Raw genomic sequence first — 17362 nt, 5'->3', positions numbered from 1 at the left:
CGGTGATCTGCCTCGCCTTTGAAGCGTTGATGGTCACGAACAGCAACGCCTTTAGGTCAAATTCCTCCTGTTTGTGCTCATCCCACGTACGTACACTGTTTCCACTCAACAGCTGTAAATGTTCTTCAACTAATGGCCTTAGGTACACATCAATGTCGTTGTCGGGTTGCTTAGGGCCTTGGATTAGAACTGACATCATAATGAACTTCCGCTTCATGCACATCCAAGGAGGAAGGTTATACATACATAGAGTCACGGGCCAGGTGCTGTGATTGCTGCTCTGCTCCCCGAAAGGATTAATGCCATCCGCGCTTAAAGCAAACCATACGTTCCTTGGGTCACTTGCAAACTCATCCCAGTACTTTCTCTTGATTTTTCTCCACTGCGAGCCGTCAGCGTGTGCTCTCAACTTCCCGTCTTTCTTACGGTCCTCACTGTGCCATCGCATCAACTTGGCATGTTCTCCGTTTCTGAACAGACGTTTCAACCGTGGTATTATAGGAGCATACCACATCACCTTCGCAGGAACCCTCTTCCTGGGGGGCTCGCTGTCAACATCACCAGGGTCATCTCGTCTGATCTTATACCGTAATGCACCGCATACCGGGCATGCGTTCAGATCCTTGTACGCACCGCGGTAGAGGATGCAGTCATTAGGGCATGCATGTATCTTCTGCACCTCCAATCCTAGAGGGCATACGACCTTCTTTGCTGCATATGTACTGTCGGGTAATTCGTTATCCTTTGGAAGCTTCTTCTTCAATATTTTTAGTAGCTTCTCAAATCCTTTGTCAGGCACAGCATTCTCTGCCTTCCACTGCAGCAATTCTAGTGCGGTACCGAGCTTCGTGTTGCCATCTTCGCAATTGGGGTACAACCCTTTTTTGTGATCTTCTAACATGCGATCGAACTTCAGCTTCTCCTTTTGACTTTCGCATTGCGTCCTTGCATCGACAATGACCCGGCGGAGATCATCATCATCGGGCACATCGTCTGGTTCCTCTTGATCTTCAGCAGCTTTGCCCGTTGCAGCATCATCATGCACATCGTCTGGTTCCTCTTGATGTTCAGTAGCATCATCGTATTCAGGGGGCACATAGTTGTCATCGTACTCTTCTTCTTCGCCGTCTTCCATCATAACCCCTATTTCTCCGTTCCTCGATAGTGTGGCATGAAACCCTTGTAAAGCAGGTGGGTGTGAAGGATTTTCCGGTCAGAGTAAGACTTCGTATTCCCACATATAGGGCATGGACAATACATAAAACCATTCTGCTTGTTTGCCTCAGCCGCTTCGAGAAAATCATGCACGCCCTTAATGTACTCGGAGGTTTGTCTGTCACCGTACATCCATTTCCAGTTCATCTGCGTGCATTATATATAATTAAGTGTGTCAAAAACTATTACATAACATCATGAATAGATAATTAAGTGACCAAATTAATAGAAGTTCATCATCACATTAAAACCAAAGTACATACATAGTAAAAGTAAGAAAATAATACAAGTATCTATCTAAACATACAAGTAAGAATATTTTTCCTTTCAGAAAGAAGATAAGAACAAGAGGCTCACCACGGTGGTGCCGGCGATGAGATCGGCGCGGGCGATCGACGACGGTGAAGACGGAGACGGGACGTGACAGACCGCTAAACCTAGACAAATATTGAGGAAAATGGAGTTTGGAGGTCGAGCTTGGAGAGGAGAAAGTTAAGTAGTGTGGCACGGGCATTCCATCGAACACCTCGTGTGCATAGGAGGTGAGCTAGAGCACCACAAAGCTCTCCAATGGCCGGGCAGAAAAACAGAGCAGTGAAGTGCTCTGCTCGCGGGTGAGGGGTATATATAGGCAATTCATTGGTCCCGGTTCGTGGCATGAACCGGGACTAAAGGACAGCCTTTGGTCCCGGTTCAAGCCACCTACCGGGACCAATGGTGGTGGGCCAGGAGCGAGGCCCATTGGTCCCGGTTCGTCCCACCAACCGGGACCAAAAGGTCCAGACAAACCGGGACCAATGGCCCACGTGGGCCGGCCGGCCCCCGGGGCTCACGAACCGGGTCCAATGCCCCCATGGGTCCCGGTTCTGGATTGAACCGGGACTAATGGGCTGACCCGGCCTGGACCATTGCCCCCTTTTCTACTAGTGTTCATAAGAATCTCCGTGGAGAAAGGTAAAATTAAATTCTTCAAAACAAAAAAAACCTCATGTCTGTTTCTCGCAAGCACATTTTTCTATACACAGTCCCTTAGAGCCCGATTCATTAAGAAAAGGTAAAATAGGGTTACCCGGTTAATTAGAGAAAACATGGGCGAAAACCGATACAATCGCCCACAAGAAAGGGCACCTCAGCCGGCCGGCGGTGACGGTGGACAGCACCCACCGCCCTCCTCTGCCGCGCATTTCGACAACATGACGCACAGCGGAAGGGCATCGTAGAGTGGAGGACGAAGTGGAGGCAAAGAGACAGGCCGGAGCTAGCCCATTGGGATGGGGCGGGGAGAGGAGAGGGAGGACAAGGAAGGGCCATGGCAAGGAGAGGAAGGCGGCCGGGGACGGTTAAGACTAAGAGGAGTCGGCCTCGACGACAGTGCCAGGGTTTGGAGTGGAGAAGGAAGGGGGTGATTTGTAAAGATTTGGTTATAAAAGGTCGTGTTAGAGCATCTACAACCAGACTTGGCAAATCCGGCCCTCAAACGCCCGCGGACGCACTCCTCGGAAAATGCAATCCACATTCGGACACCTCAACAACCATATCTCAAAGCCATACAAACTCATGCAAATACGTCGACGCACACGCATTGTCCGACTACTCCATCACACTACACTAAACATGCCATCGGACTATCAAAATTTGGCATGTTTGGCTGTGGTGGAGTTCATCCACGGCTGCCCTTGCCCTTCCCGGCGCCCTTTCCGTCCTTCTCGTGGAAGTACCGGTCGAAGACGCAGTACGGATCGAGCCAGATCTGCTCGTCGCCATTGCTGTGCTCCTCCTCCTGCTCCTTCGGTGGCAGTCCGGCCATGGCACGAACCGCCTGATTCTGCTCTTGAGCAAGGGCGCACGTCTTCCTCCACTGTCGTTTCTTCACAACCTGGCCGCTGTCCTACTACAGTTCTTGGCTCTAGTTTCTGCCCTATGTATGTTAGACTCTATTTCATATATGCAACCTGCTATACTGTCTGCTCTACATATGTTTAGTTACGGTTCATATATGAACATGCTGTTTACCTTCTCTTTGTCAAATCACATGCCTTATTTTATCACTGCTATACTAGCCATGTTTTATCTACTATTTCTGTTAATAAAATCATTCGGTAAATTGCTCATATTTCCAACAAATAGCGGCCAAAGCGTTAGCACCAAGTTGTGCTATATAGCGCTATAAATGGCACTAAATGACGCTAAATGTCCTAGCATGATGCCCCTCCAAACACCGTAGCGTCGAGATAACGTGCTATTTAAAACTATGGTTCAGATCATAGGGAGGAAGAGATGAACAATGAATCTTGAGAGGAGGAAGGAAGCCATCCGTGGAAATCGGCTGATCCAAATCATACTACACAGTTTATGTTCAATTGTACCGCTCAACCAATGCTCACTAGTGCAGAAAAAATATACTCCCTCCGTCCCATAATATATGAGCGTTTTTGACACTGTAGTGTCAAAAACACTCTTATGGCAGAGGCAGTAACTCGGATCTAAGAAAAATCAATCTAATTCTCTTTTTCGGATGAGTCAATATAATCTATAGCAGGATGACAGGATACACTAATGGTCCAGAAATAGTATTGATCCACTATTCCATGTGCCCAATGTACATTCGCCCAACACATAAAGCATATGCATGCATGCCGCCGCTCGGCGCGCGCCACCACCACACGCAGCACGCCGATCCATCCAAGAAAAGCCACCGTCTTCACCGTGCTCGTCTCGCCGGCACCCTTTTCTCCTTGGTCAACCTATATTTAACTCCGCGGCGCCATATGGCTCCCCCGAAAGGACCCCCCCCCCCCTCCCCTCCCGGCGACGCGCCATGGTACACTCTGTCGGCCTCGTGGTCGTCCTCCTCGCCGCGTACCTCGTCGTGGCGCTCGCCGCGCAGGCTCCGGCTCCGGTGGCCTCCCAGAAGCCCGGTTCAGCGGCAGCACCCTCCAAGGCCTCCGCAAAGGCTCCTGCTTCGGTCCCCGAAAAGACCGCGAAAGCGCCCACGGCGGTGAACGCCACGTCCGCGGCTACTCCGAAGGCTGCACAGGCCAAGGCTCCGGCCGCCAAGACAGCGACGCCCGACCATGCGCCCGCGAAGGGGTCCGCGTCGAGCCCGTCCGAAGCCGAAGCCGCGGAGTCTCCCGACGACGCCGAGGATGATTCATTCGCCGAGACGCCGTCCTCCTCATTGTCGGACGATGACTCCGACACAGACGACGACAGCCCGCCAGGGCCTGCCGGCTCGCCAGACTCAGACTCGCCAGCTGACTCGCCTGACCCCGCCGCAGACGACGAGAGCGGCAGCGTCGGCGTGAGGAGTGGCCTGGTGGCCTCCGTCGTGGCCGTGGCCACCTCAGCCTCAGTCGTGCTTTTATTTTAGAACATCATAGCTAAGTAGTGATGTTAAATGTACGGAGTGGAGTATTACTTCAGTTGTAGACATGAATTTGTTCTCAGTTTTTGGTGATTCTTGAGGGAGCCGTGGAGTGATTATGTGGCGCTTAATTACTCCTCAAAATAGTGTTGGAAATATGAGCAATTTATTATATGATTTTATTAACGAAAATACTAGATAAAACATGACTAAAATAGCAGAGATAAAGCAAGTCATGCGATCTGACAGAGAGAAGGTAAATAACATCTGCAAATATGAACTAGAACCAAACATCTCCAGAGCAGACAGTAGAACAAGTGGCATATATGAAGTAGAGCCTAACATTTCTAGGGCAAACACTAGAACAAGAAACTGTGGCAGCACCTCTAACAGGAAAAACAAGAACACGTACGGAACAGCAGCAGGAGCAGAAGCACTGGACTTGGGGTCGACATCCTCTGTAGCCATGTCGTCGAAGAGGTTGTCGACGTCGGGGGTCGTTGCTGGGGAAGTGGTCGTCGGTGTCCGTGATGAACCGGTCAGTAGTCGCACAGAGCGCTCCTCAAAAACCTTATCACCCTTCTCCCGTACAGGACTTGAAGAGGTGCGGTTTCGGAGGCCTACTGTCCCGACCCGCGTGCACGCGGCAAGCCGGGATGAGAAAGATCGTAGCAGCAGCGCAGTGCTCAGGAACCGGTGGCGAGAGGAAGAAGTAGTCCTAGTGCGTCTCTCTGAGAGGAGCGACCTCCCTTTTATAGGCGCAAGAGAAGGAGGCAAGAGGCTGCGTCGGGAGCTGAAGGGAACGAGGGAGACGAAACGAACGTGCAGCAACCGAAGGGTGCAGCGTTCGTATTCAATATCCACTACAGCAAAAACTTTTCGGCTCCCGACTGACCTTTCGTATACTCGCAATGCGTGGCAAAAATTTGGCACGGCGCGGTGGGCGGCGGAGGAGGAGGAGCGCGCGCGGATGTCCCTCTTGTTCTCTTGCTCATACAAGTGGGGAAAGAACCTCCCTTATAAAGAGGTCCAACTCCCTCTAAACTAGCAATGTGGGACTAATCTTTAGTTCCACTTCTTGCCTTGCACGAATGGGCTGCGTGGGCCTCTAGGATTTATTAGAAATTTCTAAAACTGCTATTGGGTTAGGCACAAAATAGACAAAATTCCACCAAATAGGTAGTATATTTTCTTTGGTAAATGGTTGGCTTGCCCTTTTTTCCGTGTTGATTACTCCCTCCGTCTCATAATATAAGAACGTTTTTGACACTAGTGTAGTATTAAAAACGTTCTTACATTTTGGGACAGATGGAGTAGTTGATTGCCTGGGCCTTGTTGCCATGAAACAACAAACTTAAGGGCATGTACAATAGTGCAATCTTAAGAGTGCCACGTATGATAAATGATGAGGTGGAGTAGACAGAACTCACAAGAAAAGTCTTATCTTCTGTTATTTAAGAAAAGACAAGAGGTGATCGCTTAGCACAATATGTCTTAACATATTTTTATGAATAACTAGTTATTGAAGATAAGGCTAACAGATGATTCATTGTAGTCATTTTTTTGTCATTTCTAAATTACATGCAAGACTTAAGATAAGACTATTTTATTAACCATTGTATATGCCCTAATTTCTTGCTAAAAGAAAACATAACACCAGGAAGCGGCATGAGGAGAATTTTGGCGAGATAGCAGCAAAGCATGTGCGGATGCTGCGAATTGCCGCCACCCCCAAATTCAGTGCCCCCCAAAATTTTCCATCCAGACTGACATGCTGCCACTAGCTAGTAGAAAACAGGGCTAACGATCGGGCATGGCCAGCCCATTAGACCCGGTTCTTCAAGAACCGGGACCAATGGGGGGTATTAGACCCGGTTCGTGAGCTCAGGGGGCTAGCCGGGGCCTCGTGGACATTGTCCTGGTTCGTTTGGAACCATTTGTCCCGTTCAAGGCATGAACCGGGACCAATGGTCCTCGCTCCTGGTCCTCAACCACTGGTCCCGGTTCGTGGCTTGAACCGGGACAGAAGGTGGAGCTTTAGTCCCGGTTCATGCCACGAACCGGGACAAATAACTTGCCTATATATACCGCCACGGCAGAGCACTCCACAGTGCTCAGTTTTCTCAATCCGGCGAGGAGAGGGCATTTGGGTGCTCTAGTTCACCTCCTATGCACATGAGGTGTTCGATGAAATGCACGAGCCACACTAGTTAAGCTTTCTTCTCTCGAAGCTCGACCTTGGAGCTCCATTTTTTCCGAGATTTGTCTAGATTTAAGGGTCCGTCACGCCCCGTCCCTGTTTTCACCGCCGTTGATCGCCCGTGCCGATCTCGTCGTCGGCACCACTGCACCGTGGTGAGCCTCTTGTTCTTATCTTCTTTCTGATATGATTTTTGTCTGATTTTCTTACTTTAGATAGATATTTGTCTGATTTTCTTAATTTTGACATACATAATTATATGTAATGCACGCAGATGAACCGGCAATGGATGTATGGTGACAGACACACCTCCGAGTACATTAAGTTCATGCATATTTTTCTCGAAGTGGCTGAGGAAAACAAGCAAAATGGTTTTATGTGTTATCCATGCACTAAATGTGGGAATATGAAGTCTTACTATGACCAGAAAATCCTTCACACCCACCTGCTTTACAAGGGTTTCATGCCACACTATAATGTTTGGACGAGGCACGGAGAAATAGGGGTTATGATGGAAGACGGCGAAGAAGAAGAGGACGATGACAACTATGTGCCCCCTGAATACGGTTGTCGGTGTCAAAACCGGCGGATCTCGGGTAGGGGGTCCCGAACTGTGCGTCTAGGCGGATGGTAACAGGAGACAACGGACACGATGTTTTTACCTAGGTTCGGGCCCTCTCTATGGAGGTAATACCCTACTCCTGCTTGATTAATATTGATGATATGGGTAGTACAAGAGTAGATCTACCACGAGATCAGAGAGGCTAAACCCTAGAATCTAGCCTATGGTATGATTGTTGTTCGTCCTACGGACTAAAACCCTCCGGTTTATATAGACACCGAATAGGGTTAGGGTTACACAGAGTCGGTTACAATGGTAGGAGATCTACATATCCGTATCGCCAAGCTTGCCTTCCACGCCAAGGAAAGTCCCATCCGGACACGGGACAAAGTCTTCAATCTTGTATCTTCATAGTCTAGGAGTCCGGCCAAAGATGATAGTTCGGCTATCCGCACACCCCCTAGTCCAGGACTCCCTCAGTAGCCCCTGAACCAGGCTTCAATGACGACGAGTCCGACACGCATATTGTCTTCGGCATTGCAAGGCGGGTTCCTCCTCCGAATACTTCATAGAAGGTTTTGAACACAAGGATAGTGTCCAGCTCTGCAAAACAAGTTCCACATACCACCGTAGAGAGAATAATTTTTGCACAGATCTGCTGACGTATTCCGCGGCGTGACATCACACCACGGCCAGGCCTTTATATGAATCGATTTTTTACTGTTCCACCCTAGTGCATTTAGCGAGGCGGTTTCTTTGGCACGTCTTATCAAAGCATATATCGTGCCCCCTTATTCCGGGATTCTCATCAATACGGACGTGGGTAACCCATCCGCGCCCTTGATTACGGCGCTTGGGAGATAAGCGAGTTTTACCAGGCTGGCGGGGGACGCATAGCTTCGTCCGTCCATATAAGGCGATAAGGATCCACCTTTTTCACCTACGCCTTCTTCCTCCTTTGCTCATCCATTTCCGCTCACTCGAGCTCCAGCGCCCAATTCCGCACATCCCACCTCAACCTTCTCCAACTATGTCCGGAACGGGAGGCAGGTGGATGGCCTCCTCCGTCACGGAGGGGCACATCACAAAGCTGCGGGAGGCCGGATACTTGTCCAGCAACATCGCGCACCGGCTACCCGACAAGGGGCAGCTCATTCCAACCCCCAGGCCCCATGAGAGGGTGGTGTTTCTCCCCCACTTCCTCTGCGGACTAGGTTTTCCACTTCACCCATTTGTCCGGGGGCTCATGTTCTACTACGGCCTGGACTTCCACGATCTGGCCCCGAATTTCATCCTCAACATCTCGGCGCTCATCGTTGTGTGCGAGGCGTTCCTCTGCATCCAGCCCCACTTCGGCTTATGGCTGAAGATCTTCAATGTCAGGCCGAAGGTAGTGGGAGGCCGTCAAGCGGAGTGCGGAGGCGCCATGGTTGGCAAGATGGCCAAAGTCCTATGGCTCGAGGGCTCCTTCGTGGAGACAATAAAGGGGTGGCAATCGGGGTGGTTCTATATCACCGAGCCGCGCGACCCCAGATGGGCGGCGGCCCCCCGAATTCAGATTTGGCTTCCCCACACGGCTCACATCATGGAAAGAGACGGGACTGGCGTGGGGGAATTCGGACGAGCTATCCGGACTCCAAACATGCGTCCGAAACCTGGTGGACAAGAATCTCAGGCTTGTCAACGTAATCCAGGTGATGCTCATCCGCCGGATTCTCCCATGCCAACAACGGGCCTTCAAATTGTGGGAGTTCGATCCGGCCCAGCACTCAACTCTGAAAAGGATCTTCGACACTACGTACGAAGATGCCTGGAAGGTGCTGTTCAAGGGCGCCGAGGCTCCCACATCCGCTACCGAAGATCGCGGATTCAGCTCGCAGCGTCAAGCCAGCGAGGTAAGTTATTTTACCCTTTATGGGACTCTTGTTTTTCATAGATTGGCTCCATGTGGGATCTAAAACTCCCTAACCTTTGACAGGACTGGCTGAAGACGTCCGGACAGGTTAACTGTTCGGCCCCTTTGCCAGAAGACCCAGCGGACGCCCAATTGACGGGGCTGCTGGCGGTACCTCATGTGGTGCCGGAGAAGAAGGCCAAGAAGGAGGCCACGGGAACTCGAAGGAGCTCCCGACGCCAGGTGATGTCAGATTCTGAAGCAGAATCCACTCCTGAGAACGAGGAGGAGGAAAAAGAAGCCTCTCCCCCAGCGGGGGAAGAGAGGAAAAGGAAGGCCGCCCCAACTGGGGAGGCCGGAGGGTCCAAGAAGGGAAGGACCCTTCCTCCGGACTTCTCCACCAACACCGACAACGACGAGGAGGAGTGGCCAACAAGGGCCAAGCCCCTGGCGAGATTGTAAGTGTCCAGATACCCATGGCTTTTTCATTGCATAGTGTTCTCTAATGCCGAACAATCATGCAGCCCGCCCAAGGGCGAGCTCGCCGCTTCGTCGAGCGGGTCCCTGAGTTCGTCGGAAATGGAGAGTACTTCACTTCCGCCCGCCTCCTCACCTCACGCGGCGGACGACGCCGAGGTGGGGCCCCAAGGGGGGCCTGGTCAAGAGGAGGTGGCGCAGGAGGCGCCGCAAGGCGACCTCCCGGACTCTAGGCGCGTGGGGGGCGAGACCCCCAGGGGCTCTAGGCACGACCCTCGTCTGGACTCCATACCGGAACCTTCAGCGGTTCCGAAGTCCGGCAAGCGGCCCCTTCGTAGGAAGGTTAAGACGCCGGTGTCCTCCGTCCAACCGGAGGCACCGGATAGCTTACTGGAGGCGCTTAACGGCGCCTCCATCGACGAGGAGCACCGCACTGTTATGAGTGTGGTGATCCAGAAAGTTCGGTCCGCCAAGAGCGGGCTGACTGAAGCCTGTACCAGCCTTCTAACAGGCTTTGAGGTGAGTTTAGAATATGTAAAAATATTACTGCATAGACAATAGCCCCTGATGCTTAGGTGTTCGGAAAGAAAAGCCGGACTAAGGATCTAAAAAGATATATGCAGGAGTCTAACATAAGTATGTCAATATGGGAATGCAGGCTGCGCTGCTGACCTCTGCCGCACTGACTGCGGAGGTCGATGCATTGAAGCAGAGCCTCGAGCGGCCCAAGAACGAGCTCGGCCTTGCCAAGAAGCAGCTTGAGGACAAGGAAGGTAAGTAATACCGTATTAAAGAAAGACCTTATAGAAAGGTTTCGGTTGCAAAAAATAACAGGAGTAACATGGGTACTGCAGGGGCCACGAGAGAGGTGGCGACACTGAAGGAGGCGGTGTCCGTGGCCGAAAACAAGGCGGCTGCGGAGCACACCGAGCGAGAGAAGGGGGAGGCGCAGCTGGCGGAGGTACGGCAAGAGCTCCAGGCTCTCGTGGAAAAACACGAGGGTTTGGAGCGTGACTCGAAGACCCCAGAGTCCGAGCTTGCCTCAGCTCTTGAGAGTGCCCAAGCTGCTAAGGCAGAGGCCCAAAAAGCCCTCCAGGAGATTGAGGTAATAAAGAAGATCACGGCGGGTAAGGCATTCTTTATGCAGAGCAAGAATGTAAAAGTCAATTATCTAGTACTTACCCGAATCCGGAGCTCTCCAGGAGCGTTCGCAGATCTGCCCTGTAGTGTGTCTGATGCTGCCGCGTTCTACCGCGCCAAGGAGGGGAGCTCAACGGAGAAGGTGTTCTGGTCTCAATATGCTGAGGCCGACCGTCCGGTCCCCCTGAGCGACCAGCTGAAGCAGCTGGTCGAGCTCCACAAGGTCGCCGAACAGGCCATGAAGGGCCTCATAGTTCGGCTGTGGCCGTTGGAAGCCATGCCTGGGGGCTACTTCGGGTTGGTGCAGCGGCTGGTGGACGCCTGTCCATGGATTGAAGTCATCAAGCGCTCCGTCTGCATTGAAGGTGCCCGTCGGGCCCTTGCCCGTGCTAAGGTGCACTGGGGCAAGCTGAATGCGGAGAAGCTTGTGACGGACGGGCCACCGAAGGGCAAGGAGCATCGTACGCCCGACATGTACTATGAGGGCGTCCTGAAGGGTGCCCGCCGTATAGCGGATGAGTGCTCCAAAGATGTAATTTTTGAATAGACTCGCATTTGTTATCTTGTACGCTGAAAACTTGTTCATATGCACTAAGCAACGCTTGTTAATTTAAAATATTACCTTCTGTGTGGCCGTTTATCAAATTTGAGAGATGGCAAGTCATTGGCTTCAGCCCCCATGCCACGAGTGCTGGGGTGTTCGGGATAAACTTGAGCGCTCTTGTTCCCATTCTTGGGTCCATCGAGGGAGGCGCTCAACGCAACGAACAAGGCAACCGGACTTATAATGCTTGAACACTGTCACTTAGCCATAGAATTCTATAATTTTAAATTTCTTCGAAGCCCCTAGTATTCGGAAGACCGAGTTCGGGGCGCTATCCACGCCTTGACCGGACAATTCCGGTTCCTCGCTCTAAGCGGCATAAGTCTTTAGGGACCCGAAAAAACCTCTCGAATAGCGACCGGCTCTCGCCCTATCATGACGGTCAGTTTTAGCTTTCTCCACTGAGGTGCTCAACCCAGCTCAACCGGGGCACAATCGCAGTGGTTCTCCCAGTGCTACCTTAGCCGATATAACGGAACGTAAGGTACCAAAACATAGGAGCCGGGCAAACCCAACTATTGACCCAAGACATGATTCGGAGCCGATGCATATAATGCTATAAGTTCGGGGTGCCGCACTTGTGAAAGTGTTCGGACTTATCATACCATAATTTTGGGGTACTTAAGCCCCTGGTGTATTGGCCGTACCAAAGTGTATGGGTGCAACATGTCATGAAATGAACATATATATCGATAAAGAAAGCAATAATAGGCGAGAGCTATATATTGGTTATTAAAAAGAAACTGCAAATAAAAGCAGAACGATACAAATTGTGCGATAAGCAAGGGATGGGATTATTTGACATGTCCCCCTCCAGGGGTAAGCTGCGGGATGGTATGTAAAACAGGTATAATGCTCGTAGTAGAGACCACCTGAACACTCGATGTAGCTTTCTGCTTCCCTAGCTATTGCATCGTGAGTTCGGCAATTCTAGTGCCGGACAGGACTTCTGGAGAACAGAGTCCTGAAAGTAAGAAAAAAGAAAAAAGAAAAAAGAAAAAGAATGACACAATTGGGAGCCCCTGGTGCGGTTGAGCCGCATTCTGGGCATGCCGTGGTCGTGCCCCTCCCCTTATGCCCATGGTATCTCCAGAGCGTAGTTATGTACGCCTAGTACTGGCTTCGCAATTTCGCGAGGGCTGGGGTTGGGGCCGGATTGCTACGCGTGCTTGAACCGTGCCGGGCGGTCTTGTTGTAGGTTACTCCGGGCGCGCTTGGCAGTGTCCGGACGTTTAATGGCCGGACTCGAGAATTGCTGTGAGAGGCTGCTTTGCACCTCCGCCGCGAGGGCCGCCGTGTGCTCCTCCGTTCGGAGAGAGCGTTCGGTGTTTCCATTGACCGTGATTACTCCTCGAGGGCCTGGCATCTTGAGCTTGAGGTATGCTTAGTGCGGCACCGCATTGAACTTTGCAAATGCGGTTCGTCCAAGCAGTGCGTGATAGCCGCTGCGGAACGGGACTATGTCGAAGATTAACTCTTTGCTTCGGAAGTTATCCGGGGATCCAAATACCACTTCGAGTGTAACTGAGCCTGTACAATTGGCCTCTACACCCGGTATGACGCCTTTAAAGGTCGTCTTTGTAGGTTTAATCCTTGAGGGGTCTATGCCCATTTTGCATACTATATCCTGATAAAGCAGGTTCAGGCTGCTACCGCCGTCCATCAGGACTCTGGTGAGGTGAAATCCGTCGATAATTGGGTTAAGAACCAATGCGGCGAAACCGCCGTGACGGATGCTAGTGGGGTGGTCCCTTCGATCGAAGGTGATCGGGCAGGAAGACTATGGGTTCAACTTTGGGGCGACTGGCTCCATCGCATATACGTCCCTTAGTGCACGCTTCTGCTCCCTTTTGGGTATGTGGGTTGCGTATATCATGTTCACCGTCCGCACTTGTGTGGGAAAGCCCTTCTGTCCTCTATTGTTCGGCGGTCGGGGCTCTTCCTCGTCATCGCTATGCAGCCCCTTATCATTGAGTTCGGCACTTAACTTGCTTGCTTGCTTGAACACCCAACAATCCCTGTTGGTGTGGTTGGCTGGCTTTTCGGGGGTGCCATGTATCTGGCACAGGCGATCGAGTATTCGGTCCAAGTTGGACGGGCCCTGGGTATTTCTTTTGAATGGCTTCTTCCGCTGAACGGGTTTAGAGCCTCTGAATCCGGCATTGACTGCCGTATCTTCATCATTGTCGCCGTTAATGCGGCGCTTGTTCTTGTTGCGACGCGACCTGCCATTGCTGTCCTTGGTATCCGAACTACCAGGGTTTTTGGTCAAATTGTTGCTTCGAGCTAGCCAGTTGTCTTCTCCCGCACAAAAGTGGGTCATGAGTGTTGTGAGGGCTGCCATGGATTTCGGCTTTTCCTGTCCTAGGTGCCGGGCAAGCCACTCGTCGCGGATGTTATGTTTGAAGGCTGCAAGGGCCTCTGCATCCGGACAGTCAACGATTTGATTTTTCTTGGTTAGGAACCGTGTCTAGAATTGTCTGGCTGATTCTTCTGGCTGCTGAATTATATGGCTAAGGTCATCGGCGTCTGGTGGTCGCACATATGTGCCCTGGAAGTTAACAAGGAATGTGGCTTCCAGGTCCTCCCAACAACCAATTGATTCTGCTGGCAAGCTGTTAAGCCAATGCCGAGCTGGTCCTTTAAGCTTGAGTGGGAGGTATTTGATGGCGTGTAGATCATCACCGCGGGCCATGTGGATATGGAGGAGGTAGTCCTCGATCGAAACCGCAGGATCTGTTGTGCCATCATATGATTCGATGTTTACGGGTTTGAAACCCTCAGGGATTTGATGATCCATTACTTCATCTGTGAAGCATAGTGGGTGTGTGGCGCCTCTGTATTGGGCTATATCACGATGTAGCTCATATGAGCTTTGTCAACTGTGTTCGGCCCGGCCGGGTTTGCTGTATCCGGCGTGACGGTTATCATCACGTGTCGTGGGGCGCCCACGCGATCCGTAGATCGATCTTGTATGTTTTCCTTATCCTCCAATATATCTCGCAAGTCCGACGTGTTTTCCCGTGCCTTGGTACTTTTTGAGCGGCGTCGGGGTGTGGCTTGAGCGGAGGGCCGAGAGGCTTCTCTGTCGCGGCCACGGGGTGGCCAGTCTGCCATGTCGTGCGCTGGTGACTTGGGTGCTTCCTCCTCTGATCGAGGCAACGGCCTGCGTTTGGGGTAGCTTTTGGAGGGGCGCTCGAGTTCATACTCTTCGGCTGCAAGGACTTCAGTCCATCTGTCAGCTAGCAGGTCTTGGTCAGCTCTAAGCAGTTGCTGCTTTTTCTTGAGGCTGCTTGCCGTGGCCATAAGCCTGTGTTTGAAACGCTCCTGTTCAGCAGGATCCTCAGGCACGACAAATTCGTCGTCGTCGAGGCTTGCCTCATCTTCGGAGGGAGGCGCATAATTGTCGTCATCTACCTCTCTTTCTGCCGCACTGTCGTGCGGACTTGCTTCTCCCTCCTCCTGCGCTGAGTCCTGCTAGAGGGGGTTGTCTCCGGCACTGTCCGGGGTGTTATTATCTCCCGTGCCGGAATCACCTTTTTGCTGTGGCGGGATTTAGAGCGGCGCCGCTAACGTCGGCGCTTCGGTTCCTTCTCGGAGGGGTCATCCTTCGTTGTTCCATCGCCGTTCCCATCTTTTGGGATGTCCACCATGTATATGTCGTATGATGAGGTGGCCTTCCAGTGCCCTGTAGGCGCTGGTTCTTGGTCGTCTCCAGCATCATCGTCCATACCGTCGATGTCTTTGGAGTCGAAGTCGAGCATGTCGGTTAAATCATCGACAGTGGCTACAAAGTGGGTGGTGGGTGGGTGTTGAATTTCTTCGTCGTCCGCATCCCAACCTTCCTGACCGTAGTCCGGCCAGGGCTCTTCGGATAAAGAGAGAGACTTTAATGAATTCAGGATGTCGCCAAAGGGCGAGTGCTGAAAGATGTCCGTGGCAGTGAACTCCATGACCGGCGCCCAATCGGATTCGATTGGCAGGGGCACGGAGGGTTCGGAGTCCAGAGAGGAGTCCGACACCTTGGAGTCACAGTCTTCGCAAAGGACAGGGATCGTGTTCGGCTCAATCGTCGTAGAGATTTCAGCCCCTGAGGTGGTGTCCAACCAACCATCCTCGATCGGCGAGATCGGCTTCGAATCAATGTTCGGAGCGGACACTAGTGCGGCCTCCAGGACACTGTTCGGCGGCAGAGTTAGAGCATGCCCATCGAGATAGTGCGGCGCGCTTGGCTGCGGCTCGAATCCGTCGGAGATCAAGTCTCCGCGAATGTCAGCCGTGTAGTTTAAACTTCCAAATCTGACCTGATGGCCAGGGGCGTAGCTTTCGATCTACTCCAGATGGCCAAGTGAATTGGCCCGCAGTGCAAAGCCGCCGAATACGAAGATCTGTCCGAGGAGAAAAGTCTCACCCTGGACCGCGTCGTTGCTGACGATTGAAGGAGCCATCGGGCCTATAGGTGACGACACAGAGGAACTCTCAATGAAAGCACCAATGTCGGTGTCAAAACCGGTGGATCTCGGGTAGGGGGTCCCGAACTGTGCGTCTAGGCGGATGGTAACAGGAGACAAGGGACACGATGTTTTTACCCAGGTTCGGGCCCTCTCGATGGAGGTAATACCCTACTCCTTCTTGATTAATATTGATGATATGGGTAGTACAAGAGTAGATCTACCACGAGATCAGAGAGGCTAAACCCTAGAAGCTAGCCTATGGTATGATTGTTGTTCGTCCTACGGACTAAAACCCTCCGGTTTATATAGACACCGGATAGGGTTAGGGTTACACAGAGTCGGTTACAATGGTAGGAGATCTACATATCTGTATCGCCAAGCTTGCCTTCCACGCTAAGGAAAGTCCCATCCAGACACGGGACGAAGTCTTCAATCTTGTATCTTCATAGTCTAGGAGTCCGGCCAAAGATGATAGTTTGGCTATCCAGACACCCCCTAGTCCAGGACTCCCTCAACGGTGATGCTGCAATGGGGGGAGCTGCTGAAGATCAAGAGGAACCAGGCGATGTGCCCAACGATGCTGCAACGGGGGAAGCTGTTGAAGATCAAGAGGAACCAGACGATGTGCCCGATGATGATCTCTGCCGGGTCATTGTCGATGCAAGGACGCAATGCGAAAGTCAAAAGGAGAAGCTGAAGTTCGATCGCATGTTAGAGGATCACAAAAAAAGTTGTACCCCAATTGTGAAGATGGAAACACAAAGCTGGGTACCGTACTGGAATTGCTGCAGTGGAAGGCAGAGAATGCTGTGCCTGACAAAGGATTTGAGAAGCTACTGAAAATATTGAAGAAAAAGCTTCCAAAGGATAATGAATTGCCCGACAGTACATACGCAGCAAAGAAGGTCGTATGCCCTCTAGGATTGGAGGTGCAGAAGATACATGCATGCCCTAATGACTGCATCCTCTGCAGCGGTGCGTACGAGGATTTGAATGCATGCCCGGTATGCGGTGCATTGCGGTATAAGATCAGACGAGATGACCCTGGTGATGTTGACGGCGAGCCCCGCAGGAAGAGATTTCCTGTGAAGGTGATGTGGTATGCTCCTATAATACCACGGTTGAAACGACTGTTCAGAAACAAAGAGCATGCCAAGTTTATGCGATGGCATAGTGAGGACCGTAAGAAAGACAGGAAGTTGAGAGCACCCGCTGACGGGTCGCAGTGGAGAAAAATCGAGAGAGAGTACTAGGCTGAGTTTGCACGTGACCCAAGGTATATATGGTTTGGTTTAAGCGCGGATGGCGTTAATCCTTTCAGGGAGCAGAGTAGCAATCACAGCACCTGGCCCGTGACTCTATGTATGTATAACCTTCCTCCTTGGATTTGTATGAAGCGGAAGTTCATTATGATGCCAGTTCTCATCCAAGGCCCTAAGCAACCCGGCAACG

General features: G+C 51.7%; 1 protein-coding gene across 1 annotated transcript; it reads left to right on the top strand.

Annotated features, from left to right (window-relative positions):
* The first annotated feature begins 4021 nt into the window (after positions 1–4021).
* Positions 4022–4735, top strand: LOC123083527 (skin secretory protein xP2). The gene has a single exon (XM_044505548.1). It carries the CDS (start codon positions 4034–4036, stop codon positions 4583–4585), a length of 552 nt encoding a protein of 183 aa, XP_044361483.1. The 5' UTR covers positions 4022–4033; the 3' UTR covers positions 4586–4735.
* Positions 4736–17362: the final 12627 nt, after the last annotated feature.

Source organism: Triticum aestivum, chromosome 4A (genome assembly GCF_018294505.1).
Source record: "Triticum aestivum cultivar Chinese Spring chromosome 4A, IWGSC CS RefSeq v2.1, whole genome shotgun sequence".
Taxonomy (NCBI): domain Eukaryota; kingdom Viridiplantae; phylum Streptophyta; class Magnoliopsida; order Poales; family Poaceae; genus Triticum; species Triticum aestivum.
This window is presented reverse-complemented; position numbering and strand designations above follow the sequence as displayed.

What these genes read in the sequence shown, in the direction of transcription:
- LOC123083527 (XM_044505548.1), top strand. Translation starts at nt 4,034, where the DNA reads ATGGTACACTCTGTCGGCCTCGTGGTCGTCCTCCTCGCCGCGTACCTC.